This window comes from Hemicordylus capensis, chromosome 5 (assembly GCF_027244095.1).
Source record: "Hemicordylus capensis ecotype Gifberg chromosome 5, rHemCap1.1.pri, whole genome shotgun sequence".
Lineage (NCBI taxonomy): Eukaryota > Metazoa > Chordata > Lepidosauria > Squamata > Cordylidae > Hemicordylus > Hemicordylus capensis.
The window spans coordinates 193190510-193206861 of record NC_069661.1 but is presented as its reverse complement, the minus strand read 5'-3'; the positions used below and the strand labels follow the sequence as shown (position 1 = coordinate 193206861).

The 16352-nt window shown below is 39.8% G+C and overlaps 1 protein-coding gene across 4 annotated transcripts in view; it reads left to right on the top strand.

Moving 5' to 3' along the window:
- The window catches only part of OSBPL8 (oxysterol binding protein like 8), a 121733-nt gene that overhangs the window by 16757 nt on the left and 88624 nt on the right, over positions 1-16352 (top strand). For all 4 annotated transcript variants that reach the window (XM_053253241.1, XM_053253243.1, XM_053253245.1 and 1 more), the window contains exon 2: positions 3850-3942. In XM_053253241.1, the coding sequence (XP_053109216.1) occupies positions 3901-3942 (42 nt within the window). In that variant the 5' untranslated portion in view covers positions 3850-3900. The remainder of the gene's footprint in view (positions 1-3849; positions 3943-16352) is intronic.

The window sequence follows — 16352 nt, the reverse complement described above, 5'->3', positions numbered from 1 at the left end:
TAACCTGTGAAATGACTACTTTAGAGCCCTTTTATTTGACATTCCCAACCATGCATGTACTGTATTCGATTTTTTTACACTCTGAAGCACTGTGAAGCTTGAATATATTTCTTGGTAGCTTTCATATGTGCTTGGAGAAAGCCTTCAGACTATAAACAACATCACCCCTTGCTCTTCCCTTTTGCATAAGGAGTGTGGAGTGGTGGGTATAAGATCAAATGTGTATCTTGCAATATAGGTGTACTCTGAACTGCTGTAGATTTACAGCAACAGACAGAGCTGCATGTGCTTGTGGCAGCAACTTGTATGCTCACTGTTGTAACATCATCATGCTCTCCCATTTGGCAAATTGACTTATGGGCCTCACTCCTACTTTCAGTAGGGCCTCCATCAGTTAAGTCTCCATCAGCACTCCCGATGGGATCTCTTCCCATTCCCATCCTGGCAGAGCTGGCTATAAATAACAGAACAGAGGGGCAGTCACTCCAAGAGGCAACGATTGTATCCCCAGAGCCAGCGGGCCTCCTTGCCATACTCCCATCTCTACTTTCAGTGCCCTCCTGCATTGCACTGTGAGAAAGTCTGTCTGAGAGGCAGTGGCTGCATGCAGCCCTTGAGTCAGCCCAGCACATGTGTAAACAGTACAGGAGCTTCTTGCCACACACCCCTCCTCTACTTCCTCTCCTGCACCGTACCACAGTGCACGGGTTGTGCTGTGAGGCGGCTGCTGCGTGCCTCCCCAGAGGCAGCACACCTCCTTGCCTCCCTCCTGCTCACTGCTGCAGGGCTCTCCCAACCTTTCCAAGTGAAAAGCAGCTGGGGTGAACAGAGTTGGGCCTTGTCTCGGGTTTGGGTCTAGGGAAACAGTATGGAGCAGTGTTCCCTCTTAACAGGGATTCCCAGATGTTGTTGACTGCAGCTCCCAGAATCCCCAGCCAAAAGCCACTGCAGCTGGGAGTTGTAGTGAACAACATCTGGGAATCCTTGTTAGAGGGAACAGTGATCTGGAGGCAGGATGCCGATAGCAGCAGCAGAGCGGTGAAGAAGGTGTGGGGACAGGGACTGGCTTCTTCAGAGTTGTTGCTGTGGGGTGGTGATTATGGCTCTGCACAACCCAGTTCCAACTTCCAAGCCCCTGCAGTTTGTCTTCGCCACTAGTGCCCTGCATTCAGAGTGAAAGGCTTCAGTCTTAACATGCTGAATCCTGTAAAAGAGTGCTGCCATGGAGAGAGCAGCCAGCGTCCCTTTCGCGTCCCTCCCTCCAGGAACCCAAATGGACAAAGAGGCTGCAAGTCAAACCCAGTGGCACACCTCTTTTGTGCCCAAGTCCCACCCACTGTCCTCCCCTCCCCGTTGCCCAAGAAGACCTAAAGCAGCAGAAGCTGCCCTTGGTTCTGAACAACCATGTTGAAGGCAACCAGAAAGAAGGTGCAGCAGTATTTGCAAGACACTCTGGGAATGGAAGGGGTGGCAGGAGAGTAGGGCAGGGGTGTCCAGCTGTGACCCTCTTGCTGTTTTGGGCCTACAACTCCCATCACCATTGCGATGGGGGGTGATGGGAGTTACAGGCCAAAAATAGCTGGAGGACCACAGTTGAATACCCCTGCTATGGGGGACCCCCCCAAAAAAACCCTCAGAAATCCAGGGCTTTACCATAAGCCAGTGGTCACCACAATTGAGGGCAACTTTGCAGATTATCCCATCATCATCATTACAGATCACAAAATTAATCCATCAGCATTCATCCACTGTTTTAGTCAAAAAAAGAAGAACCTGCGGGGGTACTAGTTACGCATGTAGGGGTGTAACTATAATTGAACAAAATCAATGAGGGACAAAATCTGTCCACCACCTTCAAATGTCTAAAAGGGGTTATTCTACAGGGCACATCTATACAGAGACTTAAAGTTGGTTAAGGCTTGGATCCGATAATACTTAGTGGGAATGAGTCCCACTGAACTCAAAGGGACTTACTTCTGAGTAGACATGCATAGGTTTTCACTGTAATAAGAGTGCTTTGGGGCCATGTGAGGTTGGATAAAAAGCCCCTTCCCTTTAAAACAAAAATTCAGTGGTGCCATGTGGTCAACCCCCCCCCCCCCGCCGCACAAGAGAGGTTTATTCAGCAACAAATCCATTTTCTCCTTCCTTTTCCCTTTTGATTCTTCTCCTACACTCTCTACAGGATCCTTTATGTCCAGAGCCTGAAATTACCTAGCTGCACTTCTGGTTAATGCCTAGCATCTGGGGTGCTCTTTTTCCAGTGCAATATTGTGCATATTATCTCAGAAGTAAATTATATTAGGTCCCATGGGGCTTGCTCTCAGGTAAGTGTTCATAATGCACAGTTAAAAAATAAGGTTCATTGAACCTAGACAGTGGGTGGCTGTTACCTACAAATGGATATTCATAGGTTTGGATCGTTGACTAAAAAGATGTGATCCTTTTTTCTTGTCATTTCTCAAATATATTGATGCAAAAAGGTTTCGATGGGGGGTGGGGTGGGTGTGCATCTAAACAACCACAGTGGAAGAAACATTTCCTTTTGGTATGTACCATCATAATTCTTTGACCTCAAAAGTTATCTGATGCTAGATCCTTCGACTGTTGTTAGCAAACCTTTTTCCTTTTAGCTCTTAAAATAAAGCTGAGAAACAGTGTGCTTTTTTCAAACACTAGCTACTGTCGACCTATGGTGTTTAGGTAATGCTGCTTAAATCTAGAACAGTGTATTTGGGGGATGCCACAGTAGTTGGAGTCTGTCTTTCATGTGACAGGAGGTCACATAGCTCAGTTGTTCAGTTCAGTAAACAGGATGTTTAAAACTCAGTTGGCACTGTTGGTGATGAAATGATACGGAACTTTCCACACATTTGATTTATATGAGATTTGTTCACATAAGTCAGGGAGATTATTTTAGTTCCTAAATTTAGAGCATGGCAGAAATATAGATAAGATGCTAACTATACATTAATTAGTGGTGTAGTGGCATTGATGGCTGTCCTGGTGCCCTGTGGTGTTTGCATGCAGCTGCAAAATAGTAGATCTGCCCATGTTACCAATATTTAAACACAAAACATAGTTTTATCTGTGTTATGCTTTCTATTCCTCTGCTCCTTATGTTCAACCAAACCAAGACTGCACGACTTTGACCTTCCAGCTAATGCTGGACTACAGTTCCCATCATAATTGATGGTTGGCTACCATGCCTGTGGATGATGGGAGTTATAGTCCAACAACAGCTGGAGGACTGAATTTATGCAACCCTGATCTAAATGGAAAATTTCAGTATAATGACCTCCATGCCTTGCATGCAGGGCTGTTTTTGTACAAAGTTGTCACCTCAAAACTAGCTGGTTACCAATATCAAGTGAAAGCTTCTCTTTGCTCTTACTGTGTTTGTGTTCTTCTTGTGGCAGCAACCTCTTATACTGCTTGGGGTCTGGTAAAAGTAAATAAAATGAATTGAAATTGAATCTAGCTTGCTGCATCATAGGTTTGACAACTCTTTTATCGTATAACCAGCTAATCTCACCCTTTTATTGTAGCCTTTTGTATTGATATAAATCACATCAAATTATATTTTCAGTTTGCTTCAAAGACTATTATTGAATGGTAAACCACATGTTAATTCGACTTTTAGACTTACTGCATAAAACATACCTCCTTTCTCTTCTCTTTTTTTCTTTGCTGACCCGGGCAATAGTATCTTTGCTGAAAATACGCTTTTAACTTTTTAAAAACAAATTGTATTGGCAGCAAATACCAACTCTTACTTTTACTCTGTTGCTTTTCAAGGCTAATTTAGTTACTGTTCAGAAACTCATTGTATATTTGTTTTCTTCACAGATTACAAAATGGAAGAAATCTAAATGAAAGTTAGACAAGCTCTGTTTCAGCATGGAGACTGCTTTGTTTGAAGGCGAACCTGATAGAGCATCAGTGAGTAATTCATGTATATGTGTTGGTTGGCAATTGAAGAATCTAAAATAGAGACCAACTTCATATCCAATCTAATGAAGGATATAGTTATAGCCCTTATTTTTGAAGTAGTAGCTAAAATGGTGGATGTTTCCTTTATAAACACTTTGGTTTCTAACTTCAGACTAAATTGACATGCATTTTTATTACTATCTCAGATATATTTATTCTGTGTAATGTTGTGGGTTTTTATATATGGCAGACTTTGAAGCATGGTCTTGAAAGTGAAGTAATGGTGCTCTAGCATTAAAACCAATGAGTTCGTCAGGATTACAGTATTATCCAACTGTTATAAATCCTTTCGGTAGTGAGTATTTCCAGAAATGAACACACCAAAAATTAGATAGGATGTAATTCAGCTATCGGCGGAGATGAGAGACATTAGGCCTAGTATTTCCTGAGAAGAATTGTCCTTGATATGAACAGGTGTTGCATGCAACATGATTAATGTTAACTTGAAAGAATTTGTTTAGTAAATATAGTCTTATTGCTATTCATAGACTGAAATGTATATGCGATAATTGCTGGTATTTTCAGTCTCCTCACACTGCCTTTTCTAATACTTTCTGGCCATGTACTGTGGGAATTTTAGAAACAAATACTTGATCTGGTTAACAGAATATGTCATTCAATGCAATCCTAAAATTGTACTTGGAAGTTGAAGGCAGACATCGAGACTAGCGTGCCTCTAACTGTTTGCATCTCTGTGTGGGATGAGTTTTGTTCTGGGCGGCAGTATCAAGGCATTGTGTGATACATTCAGAGTAGGGCCTTCATGATGGGGATCTAAAATTAACTGAGTGGACATCAAAAAACTTATAAGTGAGTGTATGCCTTAGAGGGAACACTGATCTCCAGGTAGAACTGGGAAAGACTCATGCCTGAAGCCTTGAAGAAGCCACTACCTGTCAATGTGGACAATATTGAGCCAGATGAACTAATGGTCTAAGGCATCTTCCTGGGTATGCCTTTGAATTGCTTTCTGCTGCTAGAACAATCTGATTCAAATTGATTTTGTTTTCACTAATTACTCTGAAATAGCTCACACATCCTTGACTAAAATGTTCACTGAGATCAGGACTTTCTCATTCTCAGTAACACACACAGGCAAAATAAAGAGGAACTTAAGATCTAAATATAATTTAGCTATGAGGATGTAATATTGCAGTAGACTTATAGGTGAAAGACAGAATGGTTCTAAATAGTCTCTGATAAATTTTCAAGGGACTCTAGACCAGGGGTAGGCAACTGTGGCTCTCCAACTGGGATTGACAACTAGAAATCTGTCTTAAGTATTTATTTTGTTGGATGTCTTCCTAAGAGAAGTAACAGAAGAACAAAAAAATAAGAGATTATTTATTTCTTACTATGAGATAATCTTTATTATTGGCCCAAACAACTTGTGACCCATTCAGCTTAAATGAGCCGTAGAACAGCTTGCCAAGGGCTCAGTAAACCCTCTAGTTTTGCTCCCTGCCTTGAGATTGCAAAAATGGTTGTCGGGTATCTGACAGGTCACAATACATGGCTGGAGGAATGGGTTTTGGCTTGGTGAGTTGCAAGCTTTGCAGACCTGTGAAACTATAAAATGTTAAATCTTAGTGAGTAGGAAAATGGTTCCTTATTGCATTTGTTCTTTAAACTTGATAGATAAATAAATGTCGAAATTGTTTTGGCTGTATAGCATTAAGTTGCTTTGGCAGCTTTCATGAGCTGCTGTAGTGCAGGAGTTAGATAAGGCCAGATCAGGATTGTGCCGGGGTTTTGTTTTGTTTTGTTAAATAGCCATGTGTGCCACTACCCCGATCTAGTTCAAGACAGCAGAGGGGGAGTTTACCTTTGCTTCTGTCATGGTCCTGATCCAAATTACACCCTTTCCAACACACACAATTTAACAAAGCAAAAATGAGCACAAAACTGCATAGCACATGCTTTAAAAGTAACATCTAGTCTGGTTCTTGCACATTGCCAACTTGGTGATCCTACGAAGGAGAGTGCTTGCATATACAGGTATGGAACCAGGTTCTGTTGCAACTCTTTTTGAAATTGCTTGAAATCTAAGTGTCTGTTGCTGCTCTAGAGCTCCTGTGAAGGTTCCTGCTTCACTACTCTGTTATCTTCTTTAAAAGATCATATTGGCCTAAGGGTGATTATTTTTTTCAAAGGAGAATTTATGAAATTGAGAACTTTGCAATTTTGCACAACTAGTGTATTTTCCTGCTTAATACTGGAGTTCAATGTTAATATACTACAAGTGGAATCTACAACAAAAATGTATCAAATCTAAAATCTGATATGGTGTTGAGGAATGGACAGAATAGTGCATTGTTAGGCAGCAATGTAGGGTTGGCAGGGTCTTGTCAGAATTGTGTTCTTTGGTATAGTATCCCCCACCCTCCGTTTCTTTTTGCAAATATGTCTGTGTGCTTTAAAGGACATCCACTCTTTGCTTTTGTGTTTGGCATTTCTCCCTCTCTTTTATATTGCATGTGTCTTGTATAACAGTTAACACCAACTTTTTATGGGTGTAGGGTGACTGCTTTGGTGGTGCACCAGTAAATTTTCCACCATGTGACTCAAAACAATAATTTTGTGAAGTTCCACACAATTCTACCAGACTTATTCCTTTTTAATGCCATTGCACAACTACTGGCACAGCAAGGAAGTAACTTGCCTAGGGAGCAAGAAGTTGATGGTTCGAATCCCTGCTGGTATCTATTTCGGGCAGTAGTGATATAGGAAGATGCTGAAAGGCATCATCTCATACTGTGAGGGAGATGGCAGTGGTAAACCCCTCCTGTATTCTACCAAAGACAACCACAGGGCTCTGTGGTCTCCAGGATGCGTCACTGACCCAAGGGCACAACTTTACTTTACAGCTACTTTCTATACTACAGCACAGGCAAGATATTAACCAAGTTCATGTCTATTTAGGTAGTGTTTACATTAAACAAATGTTGATTTTAAAATACTATCAATATTATAATTATGTTCCATTCTGCACTGTTTTAAATTGAAATAACAACAACAACATGCCACAAACAAATGGCTACTAGATGGTGAGGTGAGGATCTTGGTGGGGAGAGGACCAATCCAATGTTGTTCATCCCCAGCCTCTCCAGATTACTCATTTACTTGGTTCCCAGCCTCCTGCTTAACACCACCCTAAAGACCACATTGAGGAGGACTTGTTCATTGGGAATCGGCAGTCTCTAGCCTTCTCATTTGCATAGGTTGGGAAGACATAGCAAACATTCCTCTTTATTTTGGATTTCAGGAAAAACTGTGAGAGCCAAACAGACACATGGAAGGATAAACTCCCTTCAGAGCATTCAAACACACCATGAATCCCATACAGTTAAAAACAACAACTTTATTTAGGAACATAGATTGTAGTAGAGGAAAAAATCTGCGTATAAGAAAGCAAAAACTTGCAAATCGACTTTTAGCCTTACCGGCCTAACTCGCAGGAACACTTAATAGGTTACAAGGCAGCTTAATCAAGGAGGAACAAACAGGACTGGTTGCAGTTCAGCAGAAGGAGAGGGAATTGCTTGGGGAAAAGAGATACAACTTCACCAAACCAGATTAGAGCAGCAGAGCCAAAGTTACCCTTCGAACCAATCGGAGATAATGTCCCTCAGGCTCAAAGAGCTAAGAACAGTTGTTGGGATTGAATCAATGCCATTTGTGGCTTCAAAGTCCTGGGGTCTTGGGGTCTCCCTCTTACAACTCTAAACTAAAGGGCTTGGAAGGTCAAAAGTTACTGGTTCTGGTAAACTAGAGCTAAATATCTGACTCTGGTGATTTTTGTAGGCAACAATGTGTAAGCAAACAGGAGGCAGGAGAAAGGGAATGCATACAACTGCCAGCATTGGTAGCTCACAGTAACTAAAGGTTGAGGTTGGTAGTCCATGTGCACTGCCAGGCATTATAAAGTTACATCCATAACTGTCAGTTGTTTTCCTTTCTTGCTGCCTCCCTCACTCTTCTCACAGTTTTTCTCTCAACTTGCTCTTCCCAAGCTTCCAGTGCTACTGGATGTGCCCTGTTGGTTGTCTGGAGGAAGAGAATCATGGTTTGAATATTCCATGACTACAAAGCATATGCAATTTCTGCTTCTATAGGGGTGGTTTTTTGTTCTGGGAGAGCTCAGGCTTCCCACTCGAAAATAACATTTTTGGGCATGCCTTGTCCCTCGCAACCTGCTCCAGTTGCCCCACAACCATTAATAAGAGCTTGTAGAGGCATTGCCTATCCACATGCTCTGTTAGCAATCAGCAATATATTAGTGTATTATAATTAAATTTGTATACCGCCTGGAGTTTCCTATATCGGGTGGTATAGAAATACAATCTAATACATAATAAATATGCATTATACATTCTTGTCCTGATACAGCAATACTATGTAGAAAGTTAGAAACTAGCTTCATCTTACAGATCTGCTGTTGTGGAGAAGGGCATGATAGTCTGCCTTGTGGAAGGTAAAATGCCCACATCTAATGATGGAGTAAGGGGTTCATTCCTCTTTTTTTTTTATCCCTAAGTATACCAGGAATCTTAATAGGATAACTGTCTGTTTGCATACCTAGAAGCACAGCAGTTTACTTTTGTAAAATATAAATATCCTGCTTCTTAATTATGAGGATTCCCAGGGTAACTGATAATACAAAACCATCAAATTAAACCATCAATATAAGGTTTAAACTGATTTTAAACCAACTAACTTTGGTTTGGCAGCAGCAGCAAACCTATTTAATGCTAAAGGGGGGGCAGTAACCTGAGTTGCCCCCCCCCCCAATAATTAACTGAGATTGAGCTTGATGGTTAGAGGGGGATGGAGTTCCCAGAGCTGTGGTGCCACTACAGAGAAAGCCTAGTTGATTGTTGCCACCCACCTCAACTCAGAAAGTGAAGGCACTCTGAGCAGGGCCTCTGAAGAAGACCTTAATGGCCAGAAAGGTTAATCTGGGACAGAAGACCAGGTATTTATGTTCCAAGGCTTCTGGGGCTTTAAAGATTAAAAAACAACACTTTGAATTGAACCCAGAAACAAACTGGCAGCCTATAAAGTTCTTAAAGTACCAGCCAGATTGGATTTGCTACTACTCATAAGATTTAGCAGCCTAGGAACATAGGAAGCTGCCAGATATTGATTCAGGCCATTGATCCATCTAGCTCAGTAGTGTCTACACAGACCGGCAGCAGCTTCTCCAAGGTTGCAGGCAGGAATCTCTCTCAGCCCTATCTTGGATATGCCAGGGAGAGAACTTGGAACCTTCTTGCTCTTCCCAGAGCGGCTCCATCCCCTAAGGGGAATATCTTACAGTGCTCACACTTCTAGTCACCCTTTCATATGCAACCAGGGTGGACCCTGCTTAGCTAAGGGGACATGTCATGCTTGCTCCCACCAGACAAGCTTGGTATTTTTTTATTTTTTTTTACCAGCTGTTATTACAATGTACTTCCAGCCTTATGGCTTGTTACATTCGGTCATCTGAATTCCTAACAAATAATGTTAAAATGTTATTAAAATAATGTAGTATACCATGCAGTTTAAAAGTTCCATGGTGGACACAAATGTTTAAATTATGAACTTGCTGACAGAATAGCTTTTGGACTTGAGCTGAGCAAACCTTGTTCCTTAATTTCCCTTCTCCCAAACCATCCTCTATTTACTGTTTTCATAGTAAAATCATACTTAATTGTGTGCCCATAATATCTACTAAACACACTTTTCCTCTTGTTTTGTATTGCTTAAATTCACCTTGCTTATCTGAATCTAATACAAGCATTTGTATTTTTAATATGACATACTTGTAACAAGGCTGACAATTATTATTATTTTTAACATACACCACTTAGCAAAATATTTAAATTGCTGGTCACAGATATGCTTAATGTCTTTGTTTGGCTTGGTAGCTATGAATTGTGATATACAGTTGGCATTTCCCCTAGGATTGAGGCCTGGCTATTATTTGAATCTTCAACAAGAAGTTCTTCAACAAGAACCAATCTGCATACTTTTCTTACACTGCCCCTACAACTGGATTAAATTTGGTCAAACTGGTTAGGCAGTTCACAAGTTAGCCCACTTGCTCCTCAAATGTTCCTGTGTCCACCATCTTGAATTGGGGTGGATGACATCATCATAAACTATGTCATTAAGGTCTCCCTACAACTGTACCCAAATTGGTTCATATTGGTTCAGGCATTGCAATGTTGATGGGGGCACAGAATGCCAGGAGATCTCCATAAGCTAATTTTCCTTAAATAATGTAGGTGGAAAAGGGTTGGAAGGAGGACCCATCCAGTTACAGTTCAATTAGCCTCCTGAGTGTTGTTAGCAAGTTATATGCCAGGCTTTTATACTGGAAATTACAAGTTTGATTAGACTAGGAAACCTATCTCTCGGGGGCAATTACGGAAAAAAATTAAGGTCTCTTTGATAGACAGTCCCCCTTCTTATATACAGATTTTATGATAATACATATATACAAAAGATATGTAACATGCAAGGGTAACTCACTGATCCTGTACCTACACAAAAGGGAATTAGGCAGGAATGTATTGTTTAACTCGTTTTGTTTAACTTGTATATCAATTCCTTAGTTGCATTTTTTGATCGGAATTCCACCACCCCTAAATTCACAGATAAACGCATTTCAATATTGCTCTGCGCAGATGATGCGACTCTTTTATCTCAAACACCTATTGGGCTTAGGAGGGCTTTACAAGCCCTTACCATGTCCTGCAAGGAAGAGTGACGATTGATTGATTGTAATAAAACCAAGATTGTAGTGTTTGCCAAAAGACCAAAGTCATATAACTGGTACATTATTAAACTAACAATAGCACAAGTTGTGTGCTTTAAATACCTGGGAGTGGAGTGGTCTTCCATGCAACCGGTAGGCAGAGGGCCCAAGGTGAATATGCAGTACAGATGCCCAAAGAAGTGCTGAAGCCAGTTTGAGGTTTTATTGAGCCAGAAGTCACCGCGTTCCCACAGCCATCAAATTATTTGAGGCTAAATCTCTCTCAGTTTCTGTATGGAACTCAGCTGGGGCCATATTCTAATTTTAATCTGATGGAGGTCATACAAACAAACCTTTTGAGAGCAATCTTACAGGTGCTCTGCTGTGTACCAAATGTGGTCCTGCAGTTTGAATCTGGGTAAACGAAGATGGAGACTAAGGCATGCATTATAATCTTTAACTTTTGGTTGAAGCTGATCTTCTCTCCCTTTTGGTCTCACCCCACTGACTTTAGCCAGTCTGGAAATTGGCCGTAGTAGAAAAACTTCAGGCATATGGATTTCCCCCTTGACTGTGCTGGGATATGAGTAAACTAGGTTGACCCTTGGGCAACACTGAATAGCAGAATAATTTAGGCTTGGCTCCAGATTGTATTAGCCCAAGGAGGCCAAATGATGATATACTACCTGCTTGTTTTACTACGCCTACTGTAGCCAAACACCAGAGAGTGTTTACTTTGATGCGGTTCCGTGTCTTCCCTTCTGTGCTGCTTGAGGGAGGATTTCAGGAAATCCCATATGCAGATCGAATATGCCCTTGTGGCACTGGATCAGTTGAAACAGTGAGGCATGTCTTGTTATGTTCTTTCCGCTGTGATCTTCATAAAACATTTTATATTTCCTATTTTAGTGAATACACCAGGACGTATTTTATGTATGTCATCTTTTGGCTAACCAGAATTCAGTCTTGATATATAATGTTGCTAAATTTTGCATGGAAGCCTGTAGAATTCACTGTGGGAGAACCTCCAAATTTTGGTAACAACTGAGAATGTGGGTATAGTAACAACATTCACAATAGCAGATTGTTCTGTATTTGTGCCAGCTGAGTGGAGTTTATTGTGTTTACTGTCTTCTGTTTTGCTGATCTAAGACATAAATAAAATGTTACAGTTAATGTATTATTCCTATGATCTTAAAATGGTTCCTGTATTGTTGTAATGCCTTTGGCTGGTGGGAGCTTTTAAATAAATTTAATTGCTCTATACTATCTGTTCCACTGTGCAGGTTTACTCAGGATGAACTGCAGTTTTCCTTTTTGAAAATCTGGCTGCTTTGCTTGAACCATGATGAAAGTTGGAAAGTGTATATTAAAAAATAAAAAGAAAAAACTTATGACTAAATCTAGTCTAAAAATAATTATGTCTGTATTACTAGATTAAGTTCAGTGAGCCAAAGTCTAAAACATATGTGTTCCCCTTGTGAGGGGACTTGTTTGTTCTGTCCTTCACAATGGATAGATATGTATGTCTCCTTGGCTCGCTAGTCCACGTGAGACTTCTGTATAAATAAGAGAGAGAAATGGCTAAACTTAAGAAGCATGGTACATGACTAGCGTACAAGACAGTCTCAGTTTTTGCACAACTATCTTTGTTCTGTGAAGTTTGTTGGTAAACTGCTAAATTATAATGGTTTGGAAAATTCAGTTTAAAAATACTTACTTGTAGTCTACATCAGTTTTTCCAGCCAGTTGGTGCAGCAAACTATTGTGCTGTGGGAAACTGGCTAATGTATGCAACACTGACTTACTTGCTTCCCTGCTTTTTCAGCTGATTCACCCCATAATGCACGGGGAAGGATATATCTTCTTCCCAGGCATGAAGGAATGAGTCAGCTGCAAAGTGCATCCCTGTTTGGAGCAGAGTTGCCCCATAGTGCACAGGAGATACCCCGTTCCTGATACATAAAGGAGTGAGTCGGCTGCAAAGCTGGGCATCTAAACTCCGTTATTGTACCAGGAGGGTGGGTAAATAATCTTATGACTGTTTTGCTAAAAAGAAGAAAAGGTTCTTGCAGGGGGCAGTGTACCTCAATTTTTCTTCCATAAGTTTGCTTTGGGGCCTGGGAGGAAGATTGGGAAACACTGGCCTGTGTTACAATGAAACTTGACTTCTGTATGTCAAATTGTACATACAGTACAGTATCTCTTAGTTTTTTCAAGCTAAATGTTAAATATGTACAGAAGTCAATATAGAGAGATGTTCTTTTTGTGAACAGAAGGAGACATCAGTAGGCTTCTGCACTGTCCTGTTGCTTAGAAGCTCCTTGAAAGTGATTAACTATGCAGTGCTGAAATATTTACATGCTAGTTTACATTTACAATAATCTTGGATGATCAGCTTTTATTGTTTCACTCAGCTTTCCTGCTTCAGTGTTTCTCTTGCTGGCTTTTGTTCCATTGTTCAGGCTTGTTGAGGTGTTAGTGGCTAGACTCTTGTGCTGTCCAATTTAATCATGTAAGTACTGGCAATATTATAGTGGTTGCTTTTACAACTCACTTGAGTCATCTGTTTTTAAGATAGTATTCTTCTCTCTTTCCTCCTCTCTCCTCAAATGAGATAACAAGTGGATTTAATTCTACTTACAAACTTAACAAATAGTTGGTAACAGTGCTGGATAACTTCACCTCTGCTATGCTATTTTATGTCCCTTCAACTTTGTTATTTTGTTCAATAAGAGTTATTTAACAAAATAATTTAAGATTGAAGACCCATTTCTTTCATCAAGCCTTTGACCACCTGCAGGTTGGTCTTATTGTTACTGCTACATTAAAATTATTTTAAACTGTCTTTATTACTTGATTTTAACTGGTTTTATTTTATTTTTTGTAAATATCTGAGACACCTATTCCTGGCAGCCTAAAAATGTGATAGATTAATAATAATAAAAATACAGCATAACTGTAAAGTAAAATTTCCTCATACTTTTATTAAAATAAAATGCATAATAAATAAACCTTTATTACTGTCAAATGTTTCATGTTAACGTCAGGCTGTCTCAAAGCCCCTTCCCAATAACTTGCTTGTAAGCATCAAAACACGTTCCATAATAAACCGGATGTCCAAAATAAACAATGTAAGATATAGGTTCTCTAATAACCAATGGTCTTCAGCCTCTTCAAACCTTAATGTGTTAACTACTTAGCGGCAGCATAGGATCCATTCCCATCGGATTATTATAATTTTTAAAAGATGTGTGCGTGTGTATATATGTATATGTCTTGCCCTCATCTCCTCCTCTTAAAAAATATTAAGAAAAAATGGTGTTGATATTGTTGGTGTAACACATTTCAGATTGGAGGTAACTCTTATCTAGTGGCTGCTTTTGGCCCTACAATGACCAAACTGTAGATCACTATCACTGGCTGAAGACCTGGGTTTGAAATCTGTCCTTGAGTCGGCAAGAAGCATTTTGTAACTTCTTTTAGTAAAGATTAATGCTTGGGATATTTAAACTAAGACTAGAGTATTTCTGTAGGCTTATGGAATGTTTTTGGGAAGACTACTTGGCAATAGTAAACCCCTCGTGTATTCTACCAAAAGAAAACCACAAGGCTCTGTGGGTGCCAGGAATCGAAATCGACTTGATGGCACACTTTACCTTACTGTTACTTCAGATACAATAATTTATACACAAATATTACAATATTTGCATATATGAGCAAAGAGTGGGAGTTGAATAGCTTAATAGCAGCAATGGTTAGCTAAAGGTTTTCGGGTCCAATTGACCCCACACTTAAAAAAACACCACCACCACCATGTTTGCAAACCGTGGTTGACGGAACTACAACAGGGTAATAATTATCAAGAGTGAGTACAGTGTAACAACTGGCAAATTTTAAGATTTGCATGCAAAGCACATGCTACTCAATCGCACAATTCCTGCATTTTACAAAAATGCATGTGACCTGCTGTGCCGTCTCGTCCAATCAATTCGAACCAGTGTTTATTTTTATCTGTGTTTTTTCTGGGATGCCTTCAAAGGTTGTTGGCAGTGTAAGATAGCTACAGGCAATCTTTTTGTTCTGCCTTGACAAGACTCCACCAATTCTTTGCCTAGATGTGTGAATCTTTTACAGATATTTAGAAAACTGGCATTTTGCGATTGAGAAGTGCCAGTAATTCTGGGCACCTGTTAAGATCTGTGTATTTGGCTGTCAATATTTAGCAAATATCCAGTGAGCAAGCAAAAGGGGGTCAAAATGACCCCAAATGCTTAAGTGGTAAGTATTGTTTGTCATGAACTCTGTTAATAGTTATGATGCGGGTGGGGAATGCTCAGTTTTGACGGTTCATACAAAGATTTTTTTCTCTCTTTGGGTAGATTTTTTTCTCTCTCCCCCCTTTTCTCCCCACTCACAAGTCTCTGTAATGCTAATTTCATACATATGCAAAAATGACATTTAAGAGAACGTAGAAAAGTTCTGTGTGTTCCTTTCTCACAATTGGGAAATAACAGGTTCTGCTAAAACTTCTATAGACAGAAATCACTTATCAGCATTTTGGAGGACTCTAGGCCTGGCACCCTAGGTGCACAGTACTTGCAATTTTTATTTTAATGAAAATAGATACTATCAGAAAAGTACTCTGTCATTTAAAAAAAAATATGAGGGGCATAAACATCACGGGGCAGTTCAGCTTCTTCAGATTGAGGAATGCAAGGAGTATGGGGTTGTGGAAGATAGAAATGAAACTATCAATTTTCTTTCCACTTCTCTGGGTCAGTTTGACCTCACTGTTTGGGCAAGGGTTACACATGTTTATGTAAATATAAAGCATGGCAATAATGATTTAATAACAAACTAAAGATTACTAAAACAATATTATATATTACATAATATTTCTAAAGCACAGCATTTCTTTTATCTAATGAGTAGCATGCACAGTTGCCCTTGGTCTGCAATAGGAGTGCTTACTCTGGAATAAAGTCTTGGTCTTTTGTTCCACATGAAGGATAACTGTGGATTTTACTCAATATTTTTTCCTGCTAAATCCATTCTGTAGTACATTTTACAATATTTTGTAGTCTTCTGAGTCTGTTCCATAATTTATAAGTTTCCATTCTTCCCTCTTTGTCTGATGTAGATAATTTGTATAGCAACCCTTACTTAACCACTATACTGTTGGGCTGACAGATAAAGTGCTTGATTTTTACCTGTGTGTCAATAACATTAATGCTGCTGTTACTAGATTTCATATTAACCTTGAAGTTTTTAAAAAACATGCCTGACTTTAGTGTCCCAGCTAATGACTGGAGTTTGGTTCTTCATAATATGTGATATATAAATAAATTAATTAATTAAAAATGCTTATGCTTTTGGAAGGAATCTTGCCATTCACTAACTGTAGGAAAGCTAATAACGATCTTTTCTCACTTGCCTGTGCAAGTTGTTGTTTTGCTTCAGTTCCTCTATTTTTGGAGCTATAAATTTCTGTCATCAGGATTGATGTGTGTGTTGCATTTTTAGTTACAAACTAACGTGCTGTTTCCTTTCTTTCCTTTTGTTGTGGCTGCCTCCTCCGCTGTGTTCTTGCCTTTCTTCTCCCCCACTCACC